Source organism: Aspergillus glaucus (assembly GCF_001890805.1).
Source record: "Aspergillus glaucus CBS 516.65 unplaced genomic scaffold ASPGLscaffold_12, whole genome shotgun sequence".
NCBI classification, from domain to species: Eukaryota; Fungi; Ascomycota; class Eurotiomycetes; order Eurotiales; family Aspergillaceae; genus Aspergillus; species Aspergillus glaucus.
The window spans coordinates 161,731-179,152 of NW_019170464.1; the positions used below are offsets into that span (position 1 = coordinate 161,731).

The 17,422-nt window shown below is 49.5% G+C and overlaps 11 protein-coding genes across 11 annotated transcripts; 5 read left to right on the plus strand and 6 right to left on the minus strand.

The window, feature by feature from the left end:
* Nucleotides 1-464: 464 nt before the first annotated feature.
* ASPGLDRAFT_172707 (putative transcription initiation factor TFIID subunit 13) lies at nucleotides 465-1,333 on the minus strand. The gene is made up of 2 exons (XM_022542772.1): nucleotides 1,226-1,333; nucleotides 465-1,159 (listed from the first exon to the last, which is right to left on the minus strand). Exons 1-2 carry the CDS (start codon nucleotides 1,284-1,286, stop codon nucleotides 696-698), a joined length of 525 nt encoding a protein of 174 aa, XP_022400053.1. The 5' UTR covers nucleotides 1,287-1,333; the 3' UTR covers nucleotides 465-695.
* A 276-nt stretch (nucleotides 1,334-1,609) lies between these two features.
* ASPGLDRAFT_67032 (protein kish) lies at nucleotides 1,610-2,024 on the plus strand (the record flags this gene model as incomplete). Its single annotated transcript, XM_022549082.1, has 4 exons — nucleotides 1,610-1,612; nucleotides 1,676-1,785; nucleotides 1,852-1,933; nucleotides 2,001-2,024. The coding sequence occupies 4 exons, from the start codon at nucleotides 1,610-1,612 to the stop codon at nucleotides 2,022-2,024; spliced, it is 219 nt and encodes a 72-aa protein (XP_022400054.1).
* A 234-nt stretch (nucleotides 2,025-2,258) lies between these two features.
* Nucleotides 2,259-4,445, minus strand: ASPGLDRAFT_128068 (pentatricopeptide repeat protein; the record flags this gene model as incomplete). The annotated part of the gene is made up of 1 exon (XM_022540763.1): nucleotides 2,259-4,445. The coding sequence occupies one exon, from the start codon at nucleotides 4,443-4,445 to the stop codon at nucleotides 2,259-2,261; it is 2,187 nt and encodes a 728-aa protein (XP_022400055.1).
* A 665-nt stretch (nucleotides 4,446-5,110) lies between these two features.
* Nucleotides 5,111-5,683, plus strand: ASPGLDRAFT_110953 (CCDC12/cwf18 family protein; the record flags this gene model as incomplete). The annotated part of the gene is made up of 1 exon (XM_022539578.1): nucleotides 5,111-5,683. A coding segment is annotated over one exon (573 nt), but the record flags the coding sequence as incomplete, so codon positions are not given.
* Nucleotides 5,684-5,933: 250 nt separating this feature from the next.
* Nucleotides 5,934-6,944, minus strand: ASPGLDRAFT_67035 (uncharacterized protein; the record flags this gene model as incomplete). The annotated part of the gene is made up of 3 exons (XM_022549083.1): nucleotides 5,934-6,594; nucleotides 6,669-6,794; nucleotides 6,853-6,944. The coding sequence occupies 3 exons, from the start codon at nucleotides 6,942-6,944 to the stop codon at nucleotides 5,934-5,936; spliced, it is 879 nt and encodes a 292-aa protein (XP_022400057.1).
* A 909-nt stretch (nucleotides 6,945-7,853) lies between these two features.
* ASPGLDRAFT_128088 (putative R3H domain protein) lies at nucleotides 7,854-10,434 on the plus strand (the record flags this gene model as incomplete). The annotated part of the gene is made up of 4 exons (XM_022540767.1): nucleotides 7,854-7,904; nucleotides 7,975-8,771; nucleotides 8,828-8,968; nucleotides 9,036-10,434. 4 exons carry the CDS (start codon nucleotides 7,854-7,856, stop codon nucleotides 10,432-10,434), a joined length of 2,388 nt encoding a protein of 795 aa, XP_022400058.1.
* Nucleotides 10,435-10,991: 557 nt separating this feature from the next.
* On the minus strand, nucleotides 10,992-11,667 carry ASPGLDRAFT_36133 (mitochondrial 54S ribosomal protein bL17m; the record flags this gene model as incomplete). Its single annotated transcript, XM_022544653.1, has 2 exons — nucleotides 10,992-11,366; nucleotides 11,452-11,667. 2 exons carry the CDS (start codon nucleotides 11,665-11,667, stop codon nucleotides 10,992-10,994), a joined length of 591 nt encoding a protein of 196 aa, XP_022400059.1.
* A 703-nt stretch (nucleotides 11,668-12,370) lies between these two features.
* ASPGLDRAFT_127761 (MICOS complex subunit Mic12 family protein) lies at nucleotides 12,371-12,694 on the plus strand (the record flags this gene model as incomplete). The annotated part of the gene is made up of 1 exon (XM_022540740.1): nucleotides 12,371-12,694. A coding segment is annotated over one exon (324 nt), but the record flags the coding sequence as incomplete, so codon positions are not given.
* A 292-nt stretch (nucleotides 12,695-12,986) lies between these two features.
* On the minus strand, nucleotides 12,987-13,754 carry ASPGLDRAFT_127711 (DUF5315 domain-containing protein; the record flags this gene model as incomplete). The annotated part of the gene is made up of 1 exon (XM_022540735.1): nucleotides 12,987-13,754. One exon carries the CDS (start codon nucleotides 13,752-13,754, stop codon nucleotides 12,987-12,989), a length of 768 nt encoding a protein of 255 aa, XP_022400061.1.
* A 485-nt stretch (nucleotides 13,755-14,239) lies between these two features.
* On the plus strand, nucleotides 14,240-14,858 carry rps23 (40S ribosomal protein uS12; the record flags this gene model as incomplete). Its single annotated transcript, XM_022544654.1, has 2 exons — nucleotides 14,240-14,498; nucleotides 14,680-14,858. 2 exons carry the CDS (start codon nucleotides 14,240-14,242, stop codon nucleotides 14,856-14,858), a joined length of 438 nt encoding a protein of 145 aa, XP_022400062.1.
* A 22-nt stretch (nucleotides 14,859-14,880) lies between these two features.
* ASPGLDRAFT_47896 (translation initiation factor eIF2B subunit beta) lies at nucleotides 14,881-17,015 on the minus strand. The gene is made up of 5 exons (XM_022546772.1): nucleotides 16,898-17,015; nucleotides 16,731-16,841; nucleotides 16,375-16,670; nucleotides 15,499-16,315; nucleotides 14,881-15,434 (listed from the first exon to the last, which is right to left on the minus strand). Exons 2-5 carry the CDS (start codon nucleotides 16,826-16,828, stop codon nucleotides 15,362-15,364), a joined length of 1,284 nt encoding a protein of 427 aa, XP_022400063.1. The 5' UTR covers nucleotides 16,829-16,841; nucleotides 16,898-17,015; the 3' UTR covers nucleotides 14,881-15,361.
* Nucleotides 17,016-17,422: the final 407 nt, after the last annotated feature.

Below are 17,422 nucleotides of genomic sequence, written 5' to 3' on the forward strand. Positions count from 1 at the left end.
TTGTCTGATATTGGACCACTTACTGACCAGATTTGGAAAGATAAGGGAAGTGGGCGATGTAGGGTTGGGCGGCGGAAGCCACTTGGCTGGCTGTCAGCTCGTTATGCTGTCGCTTATGTTTTTACTGCGACATGCTTTTAGTCATACCGGACAATCAGCCACGAACGAATAAGGAAATTCGAGGGCTGGAGGAAACGGCAAAGCAGAATTTCGGAATAAGGAGCTTGGAAGAGGCGAAGCAAAAGTTGAGGCGCGAATATGAAAAGGTAGTGGTCTTCTCAGTAGAGTACAGAAGGGAAAATTTGAGCAGCGTGGTAACGCTGTGGATTTAACCAAGGGTAGACGAGAGTTAATTAGAAGACGCGGGCTTGTCTAAGACGATGCCGGATTCACTTGGTGATGGATATTTTTCATTCAGAGTTGAGAATACGGTATTTGTCCCTGCAAAATCTGGAGTTACTGGGCTCATGTAGTAGTTATCAATCAGTATGTCCTTATTTCCCATTGCATAAAAAACCGGAATAATGCTTCTGTAAATAACACTTTACTCTGGTTTCTTCAATAGAATCACAAAATGACCGGATCCAAATAACCTCGCAAACGCCAATCCAATGCAGATGGTGGTATAGCTTTCGCAGACTTTGGAAAAAGAACCTTTAACGCCCGAATCCCAATTACCCAAATAGCCTGTGACCTCAGCCTTGACCGGCAGTTTTCCGCTTCTTCGAGATCGTCTCCTCAGTCCCATCCGAATCCCTCCTAGCACCTCTCTTGTTCTTGCCCTTATTCTTCTTCCCTACAACCGAAGTTGCGTCTCCATCCTCATGTTCATCGATTCCCTTCTTAGCATCCTTCAAGTTCGCAATCTGATCATCATTCTGATCGAACGCCTTCCGCGCCTCTTTCAGCTCGCGTTCCATCCGTAGCAATTCCTGAACACGACCGAGCTTGTTGGGATCACGGCGCAGCGCGAATCGGAAATCATCCACCTTGATCTTCTGGCGTCGCGAGTAGGAGGCGTACTGCGCGGCTCCGTGGCACATTTCAAGGATGAAGTCGGTGACGATCTCGTCAAGGACGCGGACTGTTTCGGGAAGAGGTTCAGAGGGAAATGATGAATGGGGACTTGGATCTCCGTAGGCGAGAAGGAGGAGGCGGACTGTTAGATAGGTGAGCATGTGAACGTCTTATCGAGCGATAACTCAATCGGAGTATAAGTGCATACGCTCAGATGGAAAGTTCATCTGGCCCTTGTGTCTCGCGACACGCGCTCTTGGTTCCGCCATTTTCTTCTCGATTTTCTCAATCTGGGGTAGTTTGTAGCAATGGTTGTATTTGATTCGACTTGGATGTTTGAGGGTTGAACACCGCGGAGGCGACAAAGCGGTGTCCCGGGCGGTAGAGCGTAGTCATTCTGACGGCAGTATCAGAATGACACTCAACATTGGCCTTACGATCTGGAGATCCCGCGTTCGTCTGCATAGTCGAGGTTGTTATTGCGATTGATTCATCTTGTCTCTGTTCGACCGTGTTGCTATATTGGAAGAGGGAGATAGAAAAGCCAGGAACGAACAACTGAGAGAACTTATATATCACTACATCTCCCAAGATGGTAAGCGACCATCCATGAGCAGTACCAGTATAGAGAGCAATACTGACGCTATGTTCTTGATAGTCTGCGCTCTTCAACTTTCAATCCCTCCTCGTGGTCATCCTACTCATCATCTGCACAAGTACCTATGCTCACTCCATCATGCCGGGGATCATGGACCGCAACCAGAATGGGTAGGGCGTCCCTACTACCTCCTCGACTATTGGAAGGTCTTGAACTAATGACATATTTTCCTATAGCTTCTTTGGGATATTCTGGAAATGTGCTCGGGTTGGAGAACGTCTTAGTCCGTACGTCAGTATTTGCTGTGTTCTGATGGCTGTAAGTATCCCCTAATATGTGCCACTTCGTGGTTCTGGATAGGGGACTAACACGGATGTCTTACTAGATTTCTATTTTCTTCGGCGGTTAGGTTGGGTTGAAGAAGAATAAAAGAAAAGAAAAAATACGAATATGTGCATCTCTCGGAATTTCGTGCGTTGCTCTATAATATTTCATACGATACATTGTCATGATTATTGCTATTGTACATAGAAGCGAATTTTTACAGATCATCAAAAGGCCGAATACCCAATGCAACACCAATGCTCCCGGTTCTGGTCTCCTTTTCTTCCAAACAGCCCAATCAAAAGGGTATTTCATGCGTCTAATACTTGGCTTTCTTTTTCTCAATCAAGCGTCGCAAACCTTGCTCGAGTAGTTCCTCGTGCTCTCTCGCCGCTTCTTCCTCTGGAGATCTGGTTACCCGTTGTTCGGGGGGCTTCTGTTCCCTGACGTTCTCTTCCCCGCGGCTCATGGCTTCGACCTGATCGAACTCATCCATAACCTCCCACAGTCGTTCGGGGTTATGCAGGTAGCGCAGACTCCTCATGGTATACTCATCGACCGCAAATCCCTGTTCTTCCATCGTTCGGATTGCCATGGCAAGGTCCGGGATGTTCTGGGCGTTCGCGTAGCCATTGATGACGGTATTCCAGATGACCTGGTTATATTCGATATTGTGTTTGGCCATCATTTCCTTAACTTTCTCCGCCGCATACGGCTGTTTGTTGTAGAGGAATGCGCTGAGTAAGATCGTCCATGTTTGAGCGGCAGGTTTTACATGGTTGATGGTTCTTTTCTCAAACTCGTTGTTGACTGTGATGGTGGGAGGTGATTGCAACATATCTTGGACAATCCGTACGCAGAGTCGCATTCCATGAGGGTTATCACGTAAGGTAGTGAGGAACACATTGTACGTATGATCCGTTGCTGCCAGCGGAGCAAAGTGCCTGTGGCCCTGCAGCACAAGATCCCGGAATCTCGAGTAAATGCGCTCGACGTGCTGATATCGCCGCTGACAACGGAAATATGTGGCGATAACTAGGAATAATGCTATCAAGGTCGGCTGCTCGTTGAGGCCCTTCACTGTAGGTATATACTCGGACGGGACGAGGAGGAGTTCCTTCAAGGGGGTGATATCATATAACTCGACGTAGAGATCCAGCATAGCGTAGAAGATCCGGCTCGGTTCAATGTCAGCGTCCATGTTCCTTGCAACGAAAACATAGTAAGCGTGCATAAGTTTGCTCGCGACATGGGAATTCCTGCGAATCTCCGGAAGGCCCTCGATTTCCTTGATTAATGTTGAAACACGTTCTCGATCGCCGCGGGCGACGGCATCAGTGAGTAGTATGCTGTACGTATAAGCGTCGAAATCGTAACTGCGGTTTTGCATGAAATCCAGCACATCAAGCCCCAACTGGGGATCGCCTGTCCTGAATGCATTGAGAAGGACGAGGTTCATCATGTCCCTGTCAGGTCGAATCCCCATCTCAAGAAGTTTCGGAAGAATACGAAAATTGCGGCCGTTCGGCCCGTCTGCCACCGAGTCAAGTGTCAGGATTTTACAACAATGGCGCATAACCCCCGAGGAGTCCATGTTGAACCGTTCATCATTGAGCGTGGTGATGTACTGAAAGGCCTCTAGTGCCCGTTCAGCATCCTGGTGTTTGACAAACCCCCTGACGAGATTCAGAATGTTCCAACCACCCAAGTTATGACCCTCTTTCATCCATTGGAGAACGTTGCATAACCCGCTGTAATCGGTACATGCCATGTAAAGCCGAATAGAGTTCTGAGGCACCTTCGCAATGGGCCAATTTTTGCGATCTAGACAGGTTTGTATGACTGACGCATGTGTGAGAGACCCTTTGCTCCAATATACCCATTCCTCGGGATAGTGAGTGGTTAAAAATTGAAAACAATCCACAACCATTCTGCAGTCTGGCTTATGGTTGCTCTGCGCAGTTATATATAAGAACTCCGGAATGGCAAGTGGTGAACGCTGGAGCAACCAGAGCGCTAAACGCTGCCAATGTGCAGCTTTCAATTGTGTTTCCAGCCCCTCCCACGCTGTCTTAAAAGAACCAAGGCAGTCATTTTGGATCATCCCTATCAAATCCCGTGCATCGTCCAACAGATTGAACACTGGTTCCTCACTTATTGCTCGGGGTGCTGTATTGTGCTGTTTCGCCCATAAGAGCGTGTTCAATGCCGATTCCCATTGCTCAAATTCGGTCTTCTCTGAATACAAGAAAGTCACCTTTGGGTCCAACGACAGACTTCTCAGTGACACATCTTCGTCCGCAATATTCTTGACCTTCGGTTTTACTTGGCGATTGAACCAGTCCACATACTTTGTCGGAATGTCCCCTCTCTTGAGAATCTGTGGCGTGGGGCCAATGCTGTTTGGCTCGCCGGAGCGGCTACCTTCATGGAGGGGTTGAGAAGCCTGCTGAGTAGAATCCTGAGTGCCATGCTGCGAAGCTATTGATGAGCCTGGCTCACGCATATCCGGTCGACATGTTTCAACAATACGATTGTTATCAACAAAGGTCGAAGGGTTGTGGTAATCGGTTTGTAGAGAGGGAGGAACATCTTTCACGATGTCATTTTGTCGGACGGCGGAGGACTCCTCCACACTCCCAACCCCGGAAGCCGCAGTATTCGAGTATCGCGCATGACCGACGACATATATCGCACTGTTCGATTGTGTTCTCGGTCGATGCCAATGTCTCAGACTTATCCTGCGTTGCGGAGCACAGGATTGCAGTCCGGAGCTGAAGCGGGAGCGGAGGAGCGGACACAATGACATTCAGGTTCTCGTGATCACACGCATTAGGGAGATGGTGTATAGTAGGCCAGGATCAATCCATCCACGCGGTTCGAGTTGGGACGTAAGGATATTAGTCGAATGGTGGGTGTCTGGTGAAGGTGGTGGGAATTTCCCGTCGGAACAAGAAGAGATCCGAATTCGCTCTGCCGGAACTGTGGCTAGTGATCTCCAAATGTGGCGCAGTACCTCCGATAGTACATCCCAACGGACATTTCTCTACAACGCGCGCTACTCCGTTCAAAGGAACATCGAAAAGATTTGTCGTCTTCAATCCGCCCAGAACCTTTAACATTCAGTCACATTTCTATTCGAGCGATTTTATCTTTTAATACCGTCCCACCATGTCTTCAAATCACGCCTCTCTCGACGCGGCGGCCACAGAGCGCAAAGCACGTTTGGCAAAGCTCTCAGCATTGAAACGAAAGCAACCGGAACCAGAGCCCCTGACAGAAGCTCGTGCCGGCGATGATGAAATGACAGACGCAGCCCCAGATGTTACGACAACATTCCTCTCCGGACGAAACTACGATCCAGAAGCTCGCGGGCCCAAGTTGGGCTTTGAACAGGCTCCAACAGATGGGCAGACCACCTTGGAACAACAAGCTGCCGAAATAGCTAAAACCACCGCGGAGCAAGCGAAGAAGGGCGAGGAGGCAGACCAACCGATAGACCTTTTCCAACTACAACCGAAAAAGCCTAATTGGGATCTGAAGCGCGACTTGGATGAGAAGATGAAGATCCTTGATGTGCGGACGGACAACGCCATCGCAAAACTTGTACGGCAGCGCATCGAAAATGCACAACGTGCAGCCAAAGAGAGAGGGTCGAGAGGGGAATCGGGAGAGGAAGTTGGCATCGAGGGAGAAATGTTGGTTGAAGGGATTCATATGCGTGAAAGGGAAGAAGAGGACGAGTATGAATGAACAGCTCGAATGATACCCTTGAGGAAGTTATGGGCAGCTCTCAGGTTACGTTATTTGACAGATTTGGCCATCGTGTTTTCTACATGCATATTTGACTAGGGTTTGTAACATAAAAAGAGGCGTTGGAAGGCGTTCTGTATCAATTACATCATTATAAAGGATAATAATTCCAATGGACTTATTGTACCGCAGTTTCAACAGATTGGTGACTGGCGTCTCAACATGATCTTCCAATAGTAGCCTACCTACCCATGTTCATAGCCTGCGTCAATGCGAGACGCTTGCTGAAGGGACTTAGACTGCGGTCTCTTGGAGGCTGCGCAGCAGAATAGTCAGGTTCGTGTCTAGGTCGTCTGCCAGGAGCATGCTCGGAACGATTGTGTGAGGGCTCGGGCGGAGCCGCGCCCCTGGAACGTCTTCTGCGATGTGGAGTCAAAGAACGTCGACCCCTTGCGATCTGATCACGATCTCTACTCCGAGATCTGTATTTCTGGCGACCATCTCGGGACAAATTTGCAGACCGTCCACGCTCAGCCGGGCTGGATTCCCGTCGCCTCCGCCGCGTGTTTCGGTCGCGTGCCCACTCGCGGGATCGCGAACGAGCCCTCTCGCCAGACGAATAAGGCGAAACAGAACGCCCAGATGAAGAATCGCTATAATGTCTTTTCCTTATCCTTGAATGTCGTGATCCTGTCCGTTCATCGCCGCCATGTCGAGGAGGCGAACGTGATTGCGATCGACTGGTAGATATCGTTGAGACGGAACTCATAGAATGCGCTGATTCCGATCGTGATCGTCTCGGTGACTGACCCCGACTCTCAACCGGGTCGAGCACATCATTGTCTCGTTTTCGACCGCGCTCCTCTTCTCGTTTCGCTAATAGCTTGTCCGCCAGACCTTCTCTGTGAGCAGTCAGTCAAGCGCTCCGGAAGTCGCAGCCGACTGAAGAGAATGGGAAAGAATAGGCCCAACTTACGTCCGTAAGAGGTCATTGGGAGTGTCTGAAGAGAGTTTCGGCCTTAGCTTCGGATTTTGCAACTGCTGCGTGCGCGATGGTCGAGCCAAATATGGCCGTTCTTGGGCCGACGCTGTACATTCGTAGCTGTAATGTCGTAGAATAAAGTCAGGGATAGGTATTAAATCGCATAGAAAGCAGATACTTATCTCGTTTCAAGCATTTCTGGCACAGAGTGCTCGCTGATGCTTTTGTAGGGCCTCTAAGGCCGGGAGCATTTCGATATCGATTATTCATTTGAAGTTGAGTACAAATACAACCAAAGCAGTAAAAAAAAAAAAAAATAAGAAGAAACTATGTGAATAGCTAATGTTCTTATTGAAGATAATTATGCGCGCCGACAAGTACAGTAGTAGTCATCCTAATAGCAATAAGAGCAGTCCTCTTTCGCGGCTATCGAGGCTCAATCGGTATTAGACGCGCGTCTAATCCCACCCGCCATCCGCCCACGAAAAACCACAGGCTGTGATCGCCGCCGCGCTCTCACACTGGCTCTCACTTACTCCCGACGTTCCCTCCACCACATCCTTCCAGCGTCGCCGTCTGGATATCCCATTTCGGAGGCCTAACGGGTAGTTATTTGTATCTCCGTATTCACCGGGTGCTCAGGTGCCCCTCGTGGATCAGCAACAGAGCACGTCTTCGTTACGGCTTTCCCGGTCGACCATCCTTTGTCTCTTTGAGTAGGAGAATCCTCTTCTCCCTGAATCATGAAATCGTCGTCCTTCTGACCATCGTGTAAGACCAGTCCAGCTTAGTCATTGTCTTTTCTCTATCTACTTCCCTGTGAAATTGAAACTGTATTACCCCAACCCTCATTCGAAAATCCCCATCGTCTCGTCCGCAGTCCACGGCACCGTCGCATATTTACTGGTCCTGACTCCTCAACAGCTTTCCTTATGGCGGACTTGCTTTTTCTGAGATATGTCGTCTTTCTTTTCGGGCTTGTCGTGTGAAGCGGGATCTCTTAGTGGCCTTACCCCGATTCGAGTTTCGGTTTCGTATATCTTCAACCCGCAAGACCTCAAGTGCAGCCGTGCCATCACTATCACCGAGTGTTCGTCTTGATATTCATTTTTCTCCGCATACTGCTCTATCAACCGAGAAAGAACTTTTCTTGTATCTCGGGGAACTATTTCATTTACTATGGCATCCGAAAGTCCCGCTACAGGCGAACATCGTCTTTCATTTGCAAAGGTATGTTCCCAATGCGAGGTCGTTGTGGTACATCATAACCAAGACCTCATGTATCTGACTTGCGTATAAGATTGCTGCTATGCCTGCACCATCGAAATCGAATGCTTCCGTTGCGACTGATGAAAGGAACGGTTTACAGCATCTCGAAACATATCCACCTCCTGATGCGCAAGGCTCCAAAGACAGTCTACCGAATCAGAGCAGTTCAACCAACGCCCAACGTGATGAATCTAAGTCTGTCGACAGAGATGTTGATGCGCTCAGCCAAGCCGTGCAAGATGCCCGCCTGACGGACAAAAACTCTCGGCAAAATTCCGAAGCCTCCGGTGATACCCATGAAAACGGGGGTCTAAAACGAGAAACTTCTTTTGAAGATGATCGGACCCATCTTTCGAGCTCTTCGACGAAACCCACGAGCTTTGATTCGAAAAGTATGGTTTCCGTGGCTACGTTCGCAATGGACGAGAAAGATTCCTTGCGACCAGATGACAGCGCTAGTGTACAGGCCATTGACGAAGAGGAATCTGTTTCCGGAGCTGCCTCAGGTGCCCCTAATTCTCTGACTGGCTCGGAATCTGGCGCTCGCGGATTCAGGGATACTAGTATCCACAAGTCAAGGGTGATTCTCCAAAACGCTGGGTCTGCAAATAATGATAGCATTCAAAGATCCAACGGTGCAGTTAACCCAGACTCTGTTTCCAATAACTACGTCCTTCCCGGTTCGGGACCGTTTCAAACTGAGAGAGCCTTACATGGGTTCCCTCAGGACCCAGACGAGAAGCTTTTAGAGGCAATGAAGTCTCCAAAAGATCGTCTTTTAATTCTTCAGTTAGAGGACAAAGTCCGAAACTTCATTCAGCATTCTAAGTAAGCTATTGGCAATTGACGCACAGAGACATGCGTGTTCTAACATTGAACTACAGGGAGCAATCCTTGGAATTGCCACCATCGAATGCTTTTGGGCGGCTTCTCGCGCATAAGCTGGGTGATTACTATCATTTGACCCATTTTGTGGATAACAATGTCACATCGGTTCGGCTTCATAGAACACCGTTTTGTCGACTGTAAGTGATATATTCATTTACTCCACTCTAGGACACAGTTGATCAAAGATGCTGACAAGCATAACAGGCCAGCACCTCTGTCTGCTTTGGAACCTGCCAACAATACGCCGCCTCCTCCAGTGCCAGCCATGAAAATCATGCGTCGGACAGATGGAGAACGACCTTCCACTGAGGGTAGTATAACAGCAAGTTCTATTCCTGCGTCGGAGGCTGGCGATAGTGGAAATGAACGCGGTGGTTCCTCTGCTGGGACATCTGCCAAGGACAGATTAACATTAACTAGAGAAGAGCGGGAAGCTAAATATCAGGAGGTTAGAGAGCGTATCTTCCGTGACTTCCCTGACTCGAAATCGTCGGATAATTCCAATGGCGATCAAAATGCCAATATGTCTCGTTCAAGCTCAACAAGTGGGCGCAAGAAGGCGCAGAGACAGAAAACTCCTCATGATGACAGTTTCGAGGCCAGGTCACAGTTCAATGCTTATTACCCAGGAATGCATTATGCGCAGGGGCCGGCTCCGTACAATGCCGTTATGAATGATCCTTCATATCCAAGTCAACCACCATATGTGGTGGGACCTGGCGTGACGCCTCCTGGTATGGGTTACGTGCCTAGTGGTCAAAATGGTGCCATGTACTCGGGACCCATGCATATGAATTCGATGCCTCAATATCCTATGCCGGTTTCCCCTCAGATGTCGTCGAATGTCCCTTGGCAGGGTGGGAATGTACCTCAGCAGTCACCTTTCTCTGGATATGCATCCATGCATTCTCCGGCGATGATGAACCAACAGCCATCGGCAAAGTCGTCGCCAGCGTTAAACAACTACGCTGTTCCGAATTCCATGCCATATCAGCATGCGCCTCCCAATTGGTCTTCTCCCGCATACCATGGGAACTTCCCGCAACCGACTTACCGGAACCAACCCCCTGTTCATTGGCCGAATTACCCATCGCAGCCTATGGCATCTAACCCGACATCATATCCATATGCCCAATATCCAGGACAACCGTTGAATGTGGGCATGGGAATGCAGAATCCACATCCCGCTTCTTTTGCTAGATCTCCGTTCAATCCCCAAACACGTTCCTTTGTACCAGGTGGCAATGGTCCAATGCCACGACATCCTGGCAAGGGCAATCAACTTGGTATATCCCACTATCCAGCAATGCACCCTGGTGTGCAGCCCCAGTGGAACGGATTCTCGGACGCTAGTAAGCATGCGGACGCACGTAACGCAGCTCGTGGAGTCTCTTTGAATACCAGAGACTCCATTGCGAAATGGGGCACACCATCCCATCTCCCTCCGAAACCGCCACCTTCAGAAGTCCCTTCTGGCTTTGACTTGAAGCCGCGGAATATCTCAATCTCGAGTGATTCTCACGCCGGGAATGCGTCCTCCGGTTCCAAGAACGGGCCACTTGTTGTCTCAGGTGGAACAAGCGTTCCATCGAAGCCTAACTAACGTCTTGCTTGTGAATAACGATCCCGTGGCTCCGAACAAACGGGGACTGCGGTGTGATGATGTCCGTTTGTGCAGCTCTTTTAGCCATGAATTCACTGTGCTAGCTCCTAGTCAAGACATAGACGTGCTGTAGTGGGCCTACATTCTAATTAGAAAGAACGAGAACGGCAATTTAGGTACATATTGGTCTTATTTCTTAGCGGCTCGTCTATGGCAATCATGGACTGGATTGCGTGGGCATTTGGTGACATGAAGCCGTTGCTCAATATTACTGGTAGATTGATGAAACCATGTTGCTAAATAGATCAATCTGAAAATGTGAAGTAATTACTCAATGACCACATGCTCCACAACTCACCATCTCATCACACCCGAGATTCGACGGATGACATTTGCTGGAATCTTCATACATGGGCCATACAAGATAACATGGCATGGGAAGAAAGTCATACATCTGCGCAAGAAATCGGAGCTAGAATTACATGATCATGAAGGGGAAAACAAGCCATGACTGAAAGACAACAGTCACAATAATACCCACTTTTAGTTTAACAAATTTACCGTCTCTTCGTCTCAACAATCTCAGCCGCTTCTGACGCTGCCGGCTGCGTCTTTCTATCTTGAAGCTCTAACCGCTTTATCGCACCCTCCAAATCCTCAACACCATCCTTCCGGAACTGAGTCACCTTCCTAACATTCATTGTCGTGATTTCACCAAGGGTATCCAGGCCCTGCGCCTGTTGACGCGCAACGGTCCGGGCAGTCAGATGGAATCGCATATCCTTCGGTCCGTCGACGAGCTCGAGGATGGCGCTGGGAGCTTGGTCCGCCTTCTTGGGTTCGACTCGCAATACCCGTGTATAACCACCTGGGCGTTGCGCATAGCGTTCACGGAGGGGGCCGAAGAGTTTGGGGAGGATATCATGTGGAGTCTTGCGTTCAATATGTTAGCTGCGCATTCAAGGCGGGGTATATAAAGATCCAAATGTAAGAAGAAAGAAGTTCCACTGAACATACGTAGAAAGTCGACAGTGCTGTTCTCCTGCTAGTCTCGGTGTTCTTCTTGCCCAGGGTAATCAATTTCTCTGCCAATCGTTGGGCCTCCTTGGCCTTGGGCCATGTTGTTGTGATCGACTCGTGCTGGAAGAGAGATGTGACCAGATTCCGAAGCAATGCCTGACGGTGAGCCGAGTCACGGTTGAGGTGACGGTATTTGTTTGCGCTGCCGGCCATGGTGTTTGTCTTTCGAGGTCGAGGTCGAGATCGAGGCCGGGAATTTCACGGGTCTGCTTTCGCTCGATTCAGTGTTGTGGGGTGAAAAAAGGGCTTGACGGCTTCGAATGGGAATAGATATCGTGTTAAAACAGTCAGTCAATTGACTTCCAGTTGTGAAAGGGACCGCAGGGAGTTCTGGACGTTGTCGAGATCGGTTGAAGTGATGGCAGAAATTCGATTTCTGGGAGCCGGAGCCGCAGCGGGCCAATCGGAGAGCGAGTTTCCGCTCCGGAACGCCGCAGATTCAGACGTCTTGATTTTCTACAGAAGATATCTTTGTATACTTCTGCTTATCAATTTACCATTAAGACGAATTCCAAGTGCTGCTATTACAGGACGAGATTTAGCATACAGGCTAATTATAGCTTCGTCTCGAGTGCCGCCGCTTCCATCTCCACTATCTCGCAAGGACCGCCGCCAATTGCAGACAAGTTCAAAGCGCTATTCAGTCATACCAAAATTAAACTAAGACTGAACCTTGAAGTATACAAGAAGTAACTATCGTCCCCAAACAATCGAGGATATGGGCTTCTTCACCGGCTTCGTACGTTGGACCAATTCCTTATTAACCCTTGATTAAACCAAAAACACTCGTCACGAACAAACCCACTAACCAATTCCCCAATAGTTCGCTGGATTCGCCTTAACAACCTCAGTCCTCTATATCACAGTTCAAACACACCAGACCAACCGCATCAACCAACGCAACACCATCCGCGAACAAGTTCAAACCCTCAACTGGATCGCATCCCCCGTAGGCGCATACGACCGGCGATTCATTCCCGAAGATCAAGACCTCAGACGGAATACGGAATATGGGGCATCTCGGCGGGAGCAGCCTACTACGAAGGATATGTTGAAGCATCGCTGGAATAAGGAAGTGGAGGCGCTGGTACGAAAGGCGCATGAGAGTCGGTGGGAAGATGCGCGGGAGACTGTTGCGGAGGGGTGGAATGCTGCGATGAAGTACGTGAAGAGAGAGTAAATATGGGTTGTGGTTATTGGAGAGGAAAAGTTGAGCAGATGCTCTGTGTATTGTATATACCCTTGTTATGAACAGCGTTATGATTACCTATATCCATTATTAGTTTCTATGTATGTATTATTATACAAGTGCTATATTATATAGTGACTGGCCATGGCCAGAAGAGCAAGCTTCCCTTCTAGCAGCAGCCGACTTTCAATGAGGAAATGTCTATGCGATTAAGAGGGCAGCCGTACGTCCGGATGAAGAGGCTTCTAGACAACGGTTTGGGGAATGCACTCCTTGAATGCAATTATAACTCTCCCCCGGCATTGGTAGTGGACGGCGCCGTAGTAGTAGTAGTAGTAGTAGTCATACTGTCAGTGTCACTCCAAATATCCTTGCTCTCCCTCTCCACAGCACGCATAGCCTGAGCAACTTCTTCAAGTTTGGCCACCACATCCAACACACCGTTGTTGACCCGATCAAAGTACCGGTCATTGGCTTCCCGCCTCTCACGCGCCAACAGAATATCTCGTTCAGTCTCCTCATCCAGGTTCCGATGGTTAATATCCTCTGCTGTAACGTTCGGATTCTGAGACTGCCCTTGCAACGATGGACGGCGCTCCGATGTGTCGACCACTTCATCCGCCTCACTCCGAGCCCACGCCTGCGCGAGCGTCAGCTGTTTCCGTCGCAGATCCTCCAATGCCTCTGAGTGCTTTTCCCCGAAAACATGCTCTCGAGTCACGGCACTTAATTCGACCTCGGAGAGGGCACTTTGCATTTCCTGCCAGATCGCATCTGAGCTATCCACTTCGCCCTTAGACTGCGCGCGCGACCGAAACGGCGATAGCGAATGGCTTTGGGTGCTGAAAGAATCATGAGCACGAGGGGTGCGACTGCGCTGCAATGGCGGAGGCTGGCTGGCTCCTCGAGATCCTACATTCGATGGCGGCTGAGCAAGTGATAGATTGGATGCATTGTGAGACGGAGGGCCTTGGAACAGAGATGGCGGTGGGAGACGCTGAGAGCTAATTTTCCTCAAATGGTGAGGACTGTCTTTGGATGTGCTGGCCATATCTTGACTTTTTAATATGGAATGATGTCTTGTACTCCACGTCGTCTCTTATCGTCAACTGATAAAGGGGGAATACGTGTTATCGATAAGAGCGGGATATCTATTTATCCGGTCCGGACTCGCTTAGCGGGACCTTAGGGCGAGCGGCGCACAGGAGAACATTTTCGGCTCTCGAGCGCCTTTAGCGAGACCCTTCGACATTCGACCATTTCGACAAACACCCCATCAGGCCTTTAGGCGATATCTTTTCAGTCGGTACGTACAGGTCGTTATTGTTGTTGTCGCGGTCGTGGGTTTGTCAGTTTTTGAGCTCGAATTTGGATATGCCAAAATGGCTGGATTTCGAAATGTCATGGGACAAAACCCACACCACGACAACCGCTGCCTCTCCCCGGAGATTCTTATCAACCTACAAGTCACCAGACAAAATTCTAACAGTTCTCGATTCTCACAGTTGACCGTCCGTTCGAACATAATACGCCAAGATGGGTAAGGGCCAGCCTAGAGGACTCAACGCCGCGCGCAAGCTCGCGACCACCCGCCGTGACAACCGCTGGGCCGACTTGCACTACAAGAAGCGCCTTCTCGGAACCGCCTACAAGTCGTCTCCCTTCGGTGGTGCCTCCCACGCCAAGGGTATTGTCCTCGAAAAGGTCGGTGTTGAGGCCAAGCAGCCCAACTCCGCCATTCGGAAGTGTGTCAAGGTCCAGTTGATCAAGAACGGCAAGAAGGTCACCGCTTTCGGTGGGTAATCCTTTTTTTCTTTACACTTTTTTCCCCCTTTCTACGTCTGTCATGGTTGGGAGGATTACGAGAAGAGCGCTGGAGACAAAATATGGAGGGTGAAAGAGTGGAATGATAACGGGGAACCATGGCGCATTTCGGTCGATATTTGGTGATATATGCTGACTGTATGATTCAACAGTCCCCAACGACGGTTGTCTTAACTTCATCGACGAGAACGACGAGGTCCTCCTTGCCGGTTTCGGTCGTAAGGGTAAGGCCAAGGGTGATATTCCCGGTGTTCGTTTCAAGGTCGTCAAGGTCTCTGGTGTCGGTCTGCTCGCTCTCTGGAAGGAGAAGAAGGAGAAGCCCCGTTCGTAAAGAATTTGGGTGTGGATGCGACGAAAAGACGAGGGGCCCATGCCATGGAAAAAGGAATCGGAACAATGAATTAAGTCATGGGATCTGTCCGATCTATGGTCTGGAAATTATTATGGTTCAGGACGAATGACACTGCAAAACCATTGTGCAGCTACTACGATTGATACTCATAAAAAGATGGCGCCATGATTGTTTTTTTTTCTTTGGGAAAGGGGCCCTGAATAAACATTTCTTTTTCTTTTTAATCGTGCACCGGTGTCGGTCCTAGACTTGGTAGTTGTAAGACCTGGGATCTATGAGATTCATTGTACTCGTGTTCTACGACAAGTTCTACTCCACGGAGTATGCGCATCTACGTTGCCGTGGACGTTCTATGTCTGGGTATCGTCACTTCATATTCATACCGTCATCCATATTGGAATCATCGAAATCTATCCATTAAAACAATAGCGCCATTTTCATTGTCCTTTTCCATATGCCTTTTTTTCTTGTCCGCAACATAATTAGAAGTGAATGTCTTCCTTGCGGTAGTGATCCGACACGATACGGTAGAGATAAGATGGCGCATGGCCGCCCCTGTAGTAAAGTCAAGTCAGTTGTACTCGTCTTCTGGAGATCTAGAAAAGAAGAAGGAACCCACAGATTGGTAATGTAAAGATCGACCAACTCCGCAGGAACGTAGTCGTACAGCGGATTCTGGACATCAATCTGGTCAACCAGATCACCGTCCTCGTATCCAATCACCTTGCTGGCGTCTCCATACTCGATCAACGACTCGAAGTCGAACGGGTACACCGGGCTGAGCTTGTACACGCCACTGACTACCACGACGGGAGTCTGGTGCACCTTGGCTGCACGGGCAATGACTCGAGTGCCTGCTGCCGCGACAAGTCCACCGTTGGCCAGGACAGAGTGCGTACCCAGGATAACCTTGTTGACGCGAGACATGAGGGCAAAGACGGCCGAGTCGGGAATCAGAATAATAGTGATGCCCATGGCGATGAGCGGTTTCTGGAATGATTCGGTGCTTAGAGTCTCCTCGTCATTGGCACTGGCCCCGCTGACAGTCGAATGCGTAGCCTCATGGTTATTCGGGAACGACTCGGCAATGATAACAGTGAAGCGCCGCTTGGCCGCGGCCTTGAGGAGGAATTTCTGAACGGTTGTCGAGGAAGTATGGGTGAGGATGATTTCGTTCGAGTGGATATGGTCGAGCGCATAGGCCGAGATCTGATCGTCGACTTGTCCCAGCTCATCGATAATCTCATTGATTCCTTCCATAACTTCTGCGCGGATGTCCTTGCTAGGGCCGGGCACTCTGCCGGAGGGGGAGGCTGACGAGGGGGTACCGGGGAGCGAGGGTTCGGGCTCTGGGTGAGAAAGAAGGCTGAACATGGATGTCAATGAAGTTCTGGCGGCCGATCCATCGAGACGAGCAGATGGAATATCCGAAGCGTCTGAAGAGAATATGAGTCAGTCTTGAATCTTTCATGAAGAGGGTTGCAGCGCAACCGACCATCAGGCACACGAGGGGTCTGCGGTTGACTCTCCGAGCCAGCTTCACTCAGGTTGAAATCCGCCTCTCTGTCATCTTCTGCCTCGTCGCGAATCAGACCCAAAACCCGTCGAACGATGTTGCCCACCACCATCTCTCGCGGTTGCGCGGCCACGAGACGCCTTCCCACACTCTGTACCCGCTCGATCAACTTGACCACATCTGTAGTCCGACAAGCCGAAATAACACGAAGGAGGAGGTAAGCCGTAGCAGTTGCGCATGATCTCGAGTGACGAATTTGTCTTCGCTTGAGCAGTCTAGTGGGGGTGCAAGGTTAGTAGAGGGGCTCTAGTAGAGCAATACGCCGGGAAACGCACGAGATCAAATTGTCAATGGAAGTATCGATCTGGTTCGTCTTTAGCGACTTGAGAAACGACGCCAAACCGGGCGTCAAGGCCAGTGACGTGGAGGGCATTTTATATGTAGTTCTGTGAGTTCTTTGATGAGTCTTAATACAACCCACGAACATGGCCAGAGAGCATACCAAGCAGTTTCAACTGGACACCACTCAAAAAACCTCAAGTAAGACGGACACCTCCAGCAGTCTTTTCCTTTATCCAGCTGCTGTGGTGAGAGTCGTCGTAACTGTGGTGTAGTAGTGGTGGTATGAGTCGGAGGTTCAATCATTTTTGTTCCGCCCGCCTACAAGAACCACTGACGACTTTCCCCCACACCGTTCTCTCTACTACTACTGTTTTGCTGGCATCATCATTTCCGACTCGGGCAGTTGTATACCTTTTCTTCACATTTTTTGCTTCTTTATAACTACCGCTGTTATAATCCGTCTATGATCCCTATTCTGGATGCTCTTCTGCCCATTCGCTAGGTAGTCGCAGCAAACAATTACAACAAACAGCGTCGCGGTGGTGGTTCCCGAGGTACTGTCCGGGTTGTCAAGACTGGCGCATTGAGGTTGGTATCGCAATGCCCTTTGGATTTTCTCTTTTTGTTTTATCCCCCCCCCCCCTCTGATACCCTGTCATGATCTGCCATTACCCCGGTTAGAGTT